Source organism: Notolepis coatsorum, assembly GCF_963971535.1.
Source record: "Notolepis coatsorum genome assembly, chromosome: 3".
NCBI classification, from domain to species: Eukaryota; Metazoa; Chordata; class Actinopteri; order Aulopiformes; family Paralepididae; genus Notolepis; species Notolepis coatsorum.
Window position 1 is genome coordinate 67660442 of NC_140167.1, and position 12879 is coordinate 67673320.

General features: G+C 41.3%; 1 protein-coding gene across 1 annotated transcript in view; it reads right to left on the reverse strand.

The window, feature by feature from the left end:
• The window catches only part of LOC311225843 (uncharacterized protein), a 407506-nt gene that overhangs the window by 191244 nt on the left and 203383 nt on the right, over positions 1-12879 (reverse strand). Inside the window, 1 exon segment of the mRNA XM_084311236.1 lies at positions 5156-5214. Within this exon segment, the coding sequence (XP_084167362.1) occupies positions 5156-5214 (59 nt within the window).

A 12879-nucleotide genomic window follows, 5' to 3' on the forward strand; every position in this document is an offset into this window, starting at 1 on the left:
TCCACGGAAACCACTCAGGACCTACTTTGCCCTCCACACCATGTCAAGGTGCGTTGATTATTCTAGCGTTTCTTAACCTCAGAGGCCAGTCCTTCAGTCCTTGGGGAGTTGCTAAGAGGACCACGTGCTGGCTATGTGGCATAGAGACAAGCTATTCTCTACGTTAAAGCTATTCTCTGCACTCAAAAACATGATTTTAATATTAACTCCTCTTAGAAGTATGCCTTTGACTATATATATTGTTATTTGTGTATAACTTGTCACCAAAGTGCCTTTTTCACATTCTTCCCCTGGAGAGGGAGAGATTCCCTTTCTGTTCTTTTAGATAGACTACACAGTCCAGTCAAGAGTTGTTACCGATTACAAAAGGTGTCCCGCAGGGATCAATCATGGGTCCGGTTTTATTTACCATTCATATTAAATATATTGTGGGTGTCAATATTGTCTATTTTATTGCTAACTCTGTACAACTAGTCATTGAGGACTTGCAACTCTTATTAAATGTACTGCTCTGCCAGATGCGTTTATTGACATTAACCTCTTAACCTCTTAACACATTCAGGGCCATTCGATCTCCCCATCTAGCTATAGCACGGCCAGGTTTTCATTACATAGTTTCACTGTGCGTCACATTGTTTGTAAAGCTAAATCTATATTTTATATTATAGCTATGGATACAATACCATGGTCATTTGACAGTAACTATCTTCCGTTCAAGATGCAAAAAAGAATAACTTTTTTCATGAATTCGTTTACGCGTTATCCCGTGGTGAATATGAGTATAATTTCGGAATGATCCGGGCTAATTCCTGGGAGGCTGGCTATAGGGCGCGACGTGAATTATACTAAAACCATTGGCGTTTCGTCCCTGGACACGCTATTATTTTCAAATCAAATGCATATGATAGGTATTATGTTTCATCATGAATGCATGAAAGGGGGGGGGGGGGGTCGTTTCTGATTAATTGATTGCCAATAACGGCATTCGCTAAGTTGGGGGGGGAAACACTGTACAACTGTACAAGCAAAGCTGTACATTGGAATATTGACAATCATACTAGGTAATTTACTGTACATTGGAGGGGGTACTTTTATATAAAATACTTACTGTAGCCTCTACAGTAACATCATTAAGTCTGCTATAAGCTATTCTCCCTCTCATGTGTGCAGATCTTTATGCAGTTTTAAAGCACATTGGCTTTGTTCTGAATGCACTTTGTAGTTATCCTACAGAGAAAAGAAAATGCACTTGACTTGGAATTAATGTACTGTATGCATTCAGAAGTGCTGAATAAATGTTTTATGGACCCATAATAGTGATTATTTATTATTTAAGTTAAGTTTAGCCATAATCATATATTTTTCCATAATCAGGTAGCTGAACAACATTGGTAAAAAAAAAATCTGCCTTTCGGCATTCGGTTTTCGGCCAACTGTTTCCTATTTTCGGTATCGGCCAAGAATTTCCCATTCGGTGCATCCCTGAGTCAACGTTATTGCCATAAAATACAACGTATATTGTTTCTTTACCTTTCTGTCTAGGAATGTGCAGACTGAACTTGGAAAGTCAGTCAATGCCCTGGGCCCTCATTTATCAATGTTGCGTACGCACAGATATGTGCGTAACCCGTGTGTACGATCGTTTCTAAGCAAAGTGTGGGATTTATCAATTTGTTAGGTTTTAGTGAGTTTTTCCTTACCTTCGCGTGGGGTATGTCTGGGAGTGCTTGCATTCTTTCATTTATTTGCATTCATCTAAAAATGTTTGGACCTTATGGTGTTCTTGTTCTGTTCTTGACTTATTGTTATGTTTTCTTCTTGACTTGTTTAAAGAAGACCTGTACGGCCCATGGGGACATTAACGTGTGTTGTCGGGCCTTATAAATAAATTTGATTTGATTTGATTTAATTTGAACGTGTGCTTGACTTTGTGCATATATCTACGCACAGCTCAGAGCATGCGTAACTGGATGCCCGGTGGTAGAATTATTATTGCAAAATAAGCTTCCGTGCATTACTTCCAACACTGGCGTGTTCAACTTCTGTATGACCCGTAATTCATTATAGTTCATTGTAAAATAACGACAGTGTAATTATAACGGGCTCACGCGAGAACAAGAGGTTGGCCTGCTTGTTTGGCACCAGGGGCAGAACACCCACCTCCAAACCAGCGTTTCCGTTAGCCGGTAATTACCGGTATTTGACCGGCAAAATCTGATGAAATCCGACATATTTAATCTCTCCAGTCATAATGTCCGGTGAAAATAATTCCCTCTAAGCACAATTAGATTATTTGAATTGTATTAAAATAGACTAAAATTAAATAGCCTATGCGATGAACGAAACAATCATTACATTTGTTTCATCGTTGCTTCACCAAGCAGCCGGTCTAATAATGACATCGCTGTTGTCAGCGCGAGCTGGCTGCAGTTAGATTTGTGAGAAGCATCCATCTGCAGGCCGGCAGGGTGCAGTACTCCAATTCAGCCATTGGCAATTCAGCTGTTGGGTGGGGGGCGCTGCTGAGCCCAGACCGGACCTAAAAACACTGCTGCTCTGTGTGTCTGCAGCTCCATGCTTCACGTAAATCTAACTGCAGCCAGCTCGCGCTGACAACAGCGATGTCATTATTAGACCGGCTGCTTGGTGAAGCAACGATGAAACAAATGTAATGATCGCATAGGCTATTTAATTTTAGCCTATTTTAATACAATTCAAATAATCAAATTGTGCTTAGAGGGAATTATTTTCACAGGACATTATGACCAGCACCAAGTGGTTGGGAGGTGGAGTCATCACGCAAACCCACGATAATGTTGCCGTCTCTCTCTGCCAAATTTCTCAGTTCTTCGCTTGATATAATTAATACAAATGTCCAATATAACGGAATTCGTTAGCTCATAAAAATGTGATTATAACAGACTGCTATTTATTAATGTCGGGCAGACTGCCCACCGACACCTCAAGTCGGCAGCAGCACGAAGTCTCGAGGGACTTATTTTATTTGGAATATATTAATGACTGTATACGCAAAAGTAGCCTAGTTTTAAGTTAAAATATTATAAATGCCTTGATGATGTCATTCTTTATATAGGCCTATCAATTGTTTTTAAGCTCAATAAACTCTGACCGGAATTTATCCCATTTGTCCGGTAGATTGAAATCTACCGGACACTCAGACCTGCAAAAAAAAATTCTAACGGAGGCGATTAAATATTGTTTCAAATAAAGGATTTACTGACTATCATACAAATAATCAACCAACTACATATTGTAACTTTTCAGTGCACATTCTTATTTACATTGTGACAACAGCCTTGTGAGCTCCGGCAGACCCGCACACAAACATGATGGAATTCAAGTTCAAGTTTGTATTGATCACATATAGGCAGGCTACACATGGCGTAGGCTACATCATACATGGCAGTGAGATTCATTGTTCTTGTATATGCTCTCGTATTATTGTTTATATAGGCTACGGGCTACCCAATACCGACATCAAAATAGATTGTATGCTTCTACAAATCATATGCAGCAGGTCGAAAATTTACGGAAAATCCATCGCGATTTGGAATAAAATGGAGGGGAACGAAACGGAAAAAGGCAGTCATATTCCAGCACGGTCTTTATTAGTTAATATGGTCTTTAAGTTAATAGATATCATATCCGACATCACCGTACGTGTACATGTCTGTCAGCCTGTCACATATTTCTCCATAACACGCTTCGCTCGGCTTAGTCCACTTTTCCACATTTCATGGGGGTGTTCCATTAATTAATATGGTTAATTACGGGCGGTGCTATATGCAAATACTTAAAATCATGCACGAGCGTGGAGCGTAGAACCTAATGGTATTTATCAACACGGAGGAGCGTAGGACCTGTGTACGCACGGTTGATAAATCCCAATATTTCTGTGCATACACACATTCTAAATTCTGTGCTTAAGTACTAAAATAGAACACTTTATAAGAATTGTTGATAAATGAGGGCCCTGGCCTCTTGGAATGATCTTGAACTCACGCTAAAAATCAATACCCCACTATCCATAAAAACATGATTACAATTCACCCTGCTTCCATTTGTAACTGTTTATTCAATGTCTAATCATCTATTTTTATTTTACTTATCTTCATTTTATGTTTAAATGTTGTAATATCCCTGTAATGTCGACAGCATTGCCAATAAGGGAAACCTCAATCCTTTTTTGAGAATAAATAATGGAATGAAATGACATTCACCAAACAGTTTGAGAACAATGCATGCTAGTAAAACATGTTGCTTGGAGCCCTTGATGTTGATGATTTCCTCAGACTAAATCTAGAATTACACAATGAAGATGAGTCAGTGGTCATAATAACGCTGAGTCAGTGTCATCATAATAACGCAGAGTCAGTGTCGTCATAATAACATTGAGTCAGTGTCGTCATAATAACATTGAGTCAGTGTCGCTCCCGCCTACCTCCGGTCAATGGTCTCTAACTACACACCCTCAAGACCCCTACGCTCTGCATCTTCTGGCCGTCTCAGACCCACTCCTATCTGAGCTCCGGGAGGGTTATCAAGGAGAACCTGCCTTTTCTCAGTCCTTGCCCCACAATGGTGGAATGAACTACCCACCCCAGTTAGGACAGCCGAAACCCGTCCAAACGTTTGCCGTCGACTAAAGACGCAATTCTTCAACCACTATCTGAAATAAAAAATAATAATAAAGAAAATAAAAATCTAACCCTAACTAACCTTACTGTCGTGCACTTGTCCTAATAAACTAACCTACACTGTAGCACTCAACACTTTGATGAACATTGTTACTCAGCTGATAGAGTTGTGCCCTTCCTGATGACTTGTCGTACAGAACTTGTAAGTCGCTTTGGATAAAAGCGTCAGCTAAATGACTAAATGTAAATGTAAATGTCATAATAACGTTGAGTCAGTGTCGTCATAATAACGTTGAGTCAGTGTCGTCATAATAACGTTCAGAAAAGGGTTTCTCTTTCACCACTGGGAGACAAGTCATGTTGTTAGAGGTAGCGGTTGTCTCCCAGTGCTGAGCTTCTTCTGTGAGAATGCTGGTGCTGCCTCCCATCCTTGTCATTTCAAGATTTAACTTTTTACGCCCAAGAGTTTTGCACAGGCAACTGCCGGGACAGCTTACCTATAGATGGGGTCCTGCATCACCATCATCTTGCTCTCGTCCCATGTCCACTCCTTCTTCTGTGGAGACACACACACAACAAAGTGTTCAGAGGAATGCCCGTCAACATGGCTGAACCTTGGTGATAATAGCCTGTTAGTCGGGTTGGGTTGAAATTCAATATTTCGATGGTATCGATCGAATTGCTTCAATACTATCGAGCATCGAAAAATGCTGTGGTACCTACATTTTAAACACTGTCATTCAATACCAAAGTTCAATAGCTAAATTGTTAATCTCATCAGTGTCAGTGAGTCAATAAGCATGTTTTCTTCCAAGATACTGTATAACATTTCTTCTGTTCAAATCATCCAAAATGTAACAAAGCCTCCGATTGGCTCACACAGCACATAACTTAGCAAAGTAAGGTATCGAAAAATGTATCCCAGGTATTGGTATCGGCACCAGAATAGAACATTTTCAAACGATACCTTTTCTACACTACCTACCCGTTAATGTAAACTCACTCTTAGGTTGAAATAGCCTCTCTTTGCCACTTGAAGACGTGCCTTTTAAGGACATTCAGTAACTTCTGTAGAAGTGTGGTGTTAGTGAGCGGAGGGTTCGTGGACCAAAAGTACAAGAGCTGAACCCAAGGGCCTGCCAATAGCTACGGACTATGGGCTAAAACAGGGCATGTTGCCCTAAATAATATCGTTGAGCCCCGTTCTCCAGCTGGGATCACTGCAGTATGTGGAGTGAGTTTAGAGGGCTGAGTGTGGTTGATTCTAGTAGCCAGTGGGGCAGTTACACCTGCTAATGCTCTTGCCCTTGTGACATAAAGTCCAAGTCATGTGACTCAAGTCTCCAACATTTAATTCTATCTTAAAATCTGGGGTTTCCTGAAAGGCGCTATATACATTTAAGAAATTATAATAATAATAATAATAATAATAATAATAATAATAATAATAATAATAATAATAATAATAATAATAATAATAATAATAATAATAATAATAATAATAATAATAATAATAATTATTATTATTATTATTATTATTATTATTATTATTATTATTATTAAAAAGGTAAAATTAAATAAGATATCCTGATGGACAGACACACAGAAAAACACACAAACGTAACAGATACAACAACACAATTCCAGATATAAGAGCTAAATCACGGTTACGGTTGCTTCAAGAAATGTATCATAATGTCATACAGCAGTGGCAGTACCATAAAAGATAATGAAATGGGCCTGTGACCCAAAGTTTGTCTGTTGGAATACCTCGGACTGGGTTGGAAAATCTAGCCGGGGGAAATGAATGAAGGTGCCCTTGACACATTAACTGCCACGCTTATATCCATCAATGTTTGATCACTGCCACCAGTCTAAGCCTATGGAGATGTTTACCTTCTTTGCAGGGCTATAACTTTTTAAATTGTATTGCTAAATTGACATTACTATGGCCCATTCAACATCGATTATCTATCGTTCAGGATGTAGGAACGTTTTACTTTTTCATTCACACATTCATACAAAAATACCGTCTAGAATATAAATGTTTTTATCGTTTTCTGCAGTAATTCCTAGAACGTGAGATATAGGCATAAATGCATATATAGATTATCAAATGCCGTTTGATACCGATCCACGCTATATTAAAAATTTCAACTGTACATGGTCCTAAACGTTATGACTGATCATGCGCGGGTGAACGGGGGGGGGGGGGGGGGGGGGCGTTTATAATTCCGTGATCGTCGTTAAATGCTTCATGTAGTATGGGTGATATATAGATCAGAGCAGTTTGTATGGATAATAATAAACAAACAGGCTGAAAGTAACGTCAGCCTCCTCTTACCGTTGGGCGATGACACTGGAGCAAAAAGATCCCAGTTATTTGATGGGGATCGAGGCGATCCATTTCCGGTTTGTATAATAATAATAACAGCCCAAATCATGTCGATTATTGAGTTATGGCAGCGATCGCTACACATGGACGTGTGTCTTGAGTCCCGCAACGATAAGCGAGTGGCCGGACGTATTTAGGAGACGCACCGATATCCAACTGGCATTTCCGGTTTTGGCAACTCGCCGATCATCCACCAGGTGGCAGTATTGAAGCGTTGCAGAGTTGTGCCGAGTCCCACAGCATCAGACCAGCCTCTGTGAGGGAAATATGAATACCATGGCGAAAATATGAAATATGATCAAAATAATGTCGTACGCCGTGATCTGGCAGAATTCGCATGAACTTGAAACCCGTTGTACGACGTTTTTGGCGCAGAAAGTGTTAAGCAAGGCATCTCTCAGGTTTTAAAGGGGAACAAAGGCCATTTTCTAAAAACTGATATTATTTAGGGGCGGTATTACAATATGTTAGAAAAAAACGTGCAGACTAGCGGTGCAGGCAGAGGGCTGTGTGCTTGGAGACCGTTTAGCTTTTTGTTTACAAGTCAGATTCAGAAGTGTCGTGTAGGGTTGAGTTGAGAGTAGCGACAGTGATATCGGTTGGCAATACTTTGCCATTTTGAGTCAGGAACTGCACAACGTATCGTGCCGCGACCGTACAGTAAAACAAGCCCTGCCTGCACTGACACCCTGACTTCCCATTGGTGGTAAACTCAAGGGACACTGGACAACGAACAAACTCAGAAATGTAAGATATACCTGCCCTACAGGTTAGAAGCTTTTCATCTTCCAGGCAGTGGTCCTCTGCCTATTATTGAATATGTATTTAACGTTTTAATTTCGCGCTCCATTAATTTCCCTTGTTGCGCTGCCTGGTGAGATTACTTATTGGTGCTCTCTCTGCCCAAAAGTCTTTGAAGCGTGTTCTCCTTGAGCGCGCAGCAGCAGTGTGGGATCTTTATAACATGTTGTATTATTCCCTAAACAATATAAATAAAAATTAATAATAATAGAAAAATTGCTGTTGTTCCCTTTGACGTCAGTAAATTAGTGGGGAGCATGAACTGAAAAGAGCAAGTGTTCTCTGTCAAGATGACTTGGGTAAATGGCAAATAAAGGTCAAACGGAAATTGCCTCAATACCTTTTACGCTATTGACTATTTATATTCTCTCTCTCTCTCTCTTTCTCTCTCCTTCCAATTTAACGTCACAATCAAAATGTCAAAGCACTATTGGTTTTCATCTCTTGCAGTTCCCAACAATGATCTATCCATTCAATGACCCCCCCCCCCCCCATCAGACCTTGGAGGTGTAAGCGAATTGCCTGCGGTCACGCTGACATTTCGGCTCTGGATGGGGGGGGGGGTCTGATTATCAAATAGAACAGGTGGGGGGGGGGGGGGGGGGGCTGATTATCAAATAGAACAGGTGGGGGTGTCTGATTATCAAATAGAACAGGTGGGGGGGGGGGGGCTGATTATCAAATAGAACAGGTGGGGTGTCTGATTATCAAATAGAACAGGCGGGGGGGGCTGATTATCAAATAGAACAGGCAGGGGGGGCTGATTATCAAATAAAACAGGTGGGGGGGCTGATTATCAAATAGAACAGGTGGGGGGGGGGGCTGATTATCAATAGAACAGGTGGGGAGGGGGGGGCTGATTATCAAATAGAACAGGTGGGGGTGTCTGATTATCAAATAAAACAGGTGGGGGGCTGATTATGAAATAGAACAGGTGGGGGGCTGGAGGGTGTCAGATGATCAAATAGAACAGGTGGGGGGGCTGGAGGGTGTCAGATTATCAAATTGAACAGGTGGGGGGGGGGGCTGGGGGGCATCTGATTGTCTAATAGAACAGTTACTCTCATCTCAGTATCATTCAATCAGAGATCCACTCACTCTCTGCTGCTGATTAAAGGCACGGTAATCAGACAATCGCCTTAGATTGAGCTATTTCTTACACAGCATGTTGATGGGACGACACACACACGGGTTGGTTCATTTAGACCAGGGCCCTCATTTATCAAGTTTTCTTAGAAAATGTTCTATTTCCATAAGTAAGCACAGAATTTAGAATGTGTGCACGCACAAAAAAACGGGATTTATCACACGTGCGTACACAGGTCCTACGCACACCTGTCATGATAAATATCACCTTGCTCCTACGCTGAGGCTTGTGCACACTTTCATGTATTTGCATACCAGAACCGCCCCGATTAACCATATACGGTAATGGAACACCCCCATGAAATGTGGAAAAGTGGACTGACCCGAGGGAAGGGTGTTATGGAGAAATACGAGACAGGTTGACAGACATGTACACGTACGGTGATGTCGGATATGATATCTATTAACCATTGCTGCCAGGGCAGCGCAAACACTAATAAAGACGGTGCTGGAATATGACTGCCTTTTCCCGTTTTGTTCGATTAATACCCAGGGATTAAAGTTCTCTTCAATTTTATTCCAAATCGCGACGGATTTCCCGTCTTTTTTCTACCTGCTGCATATGATTTCTAGATGTCAGTATTGGGTAGCCTATATAAACAATAATACGAGAGCATATACAAGAACAATGAATCTCACTGCCATGTATGATGTAGCCTATACGCCATGTATAGCCTGCCTATGTGATCAATAAAAACGCAAACTTGAATCCCTTGCCCCTTTCGTGACTGTGATGCACGGAGTGAATCCACAGTCACTTGCTCCTCAATAGGAAACCAACCTAGATTTACCCTGAAGGACTGGTTCTAACCGAACCGTTCGTTATACAAGTATCACAGAGACATTTCAAAGGTACACAGAGTTGCATGAGGGTTTCGAACAGAGATACGGGATGGTTTGAAAGCTCGGCGTTGCTAATAAACATTTAAATATTTTGTATAAACTGCTCAAAACGGCATTATTTTCGGCGTTGGCTGCCTGGTTGTGATCACAGCGCATGCGCATCATGCACCCAACGCCGGAAATAATGCAGTGTTGACCAGTTTATAAAAAATATTTAAAATGTTTATTAGCAACGCAGAGCTTTCAACCCATCCCGTATTTGTGTCCGAAACCCTCGTGCAACTGTGAGTACCTTTGAAACGTCTCTGTGATTCTTGTATAACGAACGGTTCGGCCAGAACCAGTCCTTCATGGTAAATCTAGGTTGGTTTCCCATTGAGGAGCAAGTGACAGTGGATTCACTCGGTGCAAAAAAAAATACTGTCTTTTACTGTTAGTGTCTCAGTGAAGTTTCAACGGAGCGAGGTAATCTATTCTAACCAACAAATTGAAGTAGAAAGCATTTCGTTGTGGCCAATCTTATTTGGAAACATGACACAAAATAATAGTATGTCGCTTTTTATTTGAAACAATATTTAATCGCGTTTGGCGGTTGGTGTTCTGCGTCTGCCCCCGTGCCAAACAAGCAAGCCAACCTATTGTTCGCGCATGAGCCCATTATAATTACACTACTGTCGCTATTTCACAATGAACTATAATGAATTACGGTTCATACAGAACACGTGCCAGTAATGCACGGAAGCTTATTTCCGCGTTGAAACTAATGCATGCAACTGATGAGAGCTATGCCGTCCGTCTGCAGTCCCCATATTCTACCACAGGGCGTCACCTACGCATGCTCTGGGCTGTGCGTAGACATACGCACAAAGTCAAGTTCATGTTCAAATTGATAAATCCCACACTTTGCTTAGAAATGGTCGTACGCACGGGTTAAGCACATATCTGTGCGTACGCAACGTTGATGAATGAGGGCCCAGGGGTCAGCAACCTTTACTATCAAAAGAGCCACCCCCCCCCCCCCCCCCTACAAAATAAAATACATCTGGAGCCGCAAAACCTATTTACCCTTAAAATGAAGATAACACAGTGTATAATGTTTTATATATAGTTATACCCAAGCATACTCCACATTTAGCATTAAACGCCTGATAATTGCATACCCAAAGTAATTTGCGATTTATTATACTTTATACTTATAGCACACAGTTTGTTGTATTCATGAAATTATAAAACAACAAAAAGATAATTTTTACATTTTATTGCTGTTTTTACCCGTTATAACAAAGGAAACCCTCAAACGCTTATGAAGAGGAGAAAAAAGACTGGCATGTGTAGACCTACTTTGAAATAAAACACAAGAGGAGAAAAAACACTGGCATCTGTAGACCTACTTTGAAATAAACCCCCAAACTATGCAGGTACTGTATATTTGAGTCCTTCCCTTATTTGTGGAAAATATATCAAATAAAAAGTAGTCCACTTTGAAAAAAGACTGGCATCTGTACTGTAGACCTACTTTGAAATAAAACACAGAACTATGCAGCTCTATTTGAGTCCTTCCCTTATTTGTGGAACATGTATCAAATAAAAAGTAAATTTTTTGTTGTTCGCAAATTTCTCACCACATATCAGGCATACAGGTAAGCCTGCATCGTTAGTTGTGAAAGCAAATTAATCTGTCCACGCTGAATTAAACCCTCTATTTTCCTCGGAGGCTTTCCTTTTTTTGGATTTATTTATGGTTAGGCTGGGGGTCGGAAACTCAAGATTAGCCACCTGCAGAGGTCAGGGAGAGGCAGTCGACCTCCACGCAGAGATGTACCCGTGGGAGAAAGCTTGCGCCGATTTATTTATTTAATAAATACGATTTATTAAAAAAAAAACGAAAATTGTAACATGGAGCAGTCGCTGAGTGGCTAAAGAGCCGCATGCGGCTCCGGAGCCGCGGGTTGCCGACCCCTGATGTGTCGGGCAGGGGGGGAAACTAAAGTATGTCCTTTCCCTCTGCTTTCAGAAACAGACAAGCAAGTTCAAGTTCTTGAAGTTTCAAGTTCAAGTTTACTTTACTTGCCATGTTCAGGAATGGAAGTATAATGTACAGAGCTTAAAAACAGAGGAGGAACATAAACAAACCATACAGACGTATTACAAGCATACATGTAGTAGACACAGACGTTACTACACATAAACATACAGTAGACACTTTCAGACAGCAGCAGGCTAGGGCAAGTTCACGGGCTCACAAATGTGTACACACACACACACACACACACGCACACACACACACACACACACACACAGACACACACAGACACACACACACACACACACACACACACAGACACACACAGACACACACACACACACACACAGACACACACACAGACACACACACACACACACACACACACAAACACCTGTCCACCCACGTGAGACAATTATGTTGTTGTTTTTTTTCCAGAAAAGCAATTTCAACCAGCATTAGGATAATGAAAAGATTACACCACTAATAAAACCGACAAATTGATGCATAGACGTCTGAGTTATGGCACCACCGCACCGGCCTCCTAATGCACAAACACCACTAGACACACTACAGACGTGCAAAAACAAGGCACTATTTCTCCCTCTTAATTTGTGCAGACACACACAGAACGTACAAACACAACGCCACACACAAGCACGCACACACACACACACACGTTTGTACAAACAACTTAGCCTTTACGTTGAACGTATCCGGGCCTAATGGATAGGCTCTAACTCTGAACAGCATTCGGACAACTTAATTAAGTCCTCTTGTAATTGAACACTAATGGAATACTAATACCTGTCTGCCCCTGCAGCAGTTCCATTAGTGAAGGTCAGCGCGGCCCCTCCAACCTGTGCGCGGCACACACTCCTGTGCATGATAATCACACTACACAGGAGGCTCCCCTATGTGCTCCGCGCGCAACTCAAGTGGGCAGAGGCCCCCTGGCGACGTTCTCCGCGATTTAGTTACGCTCCCTCGTGGGTTATCTTTTAAAAGATATT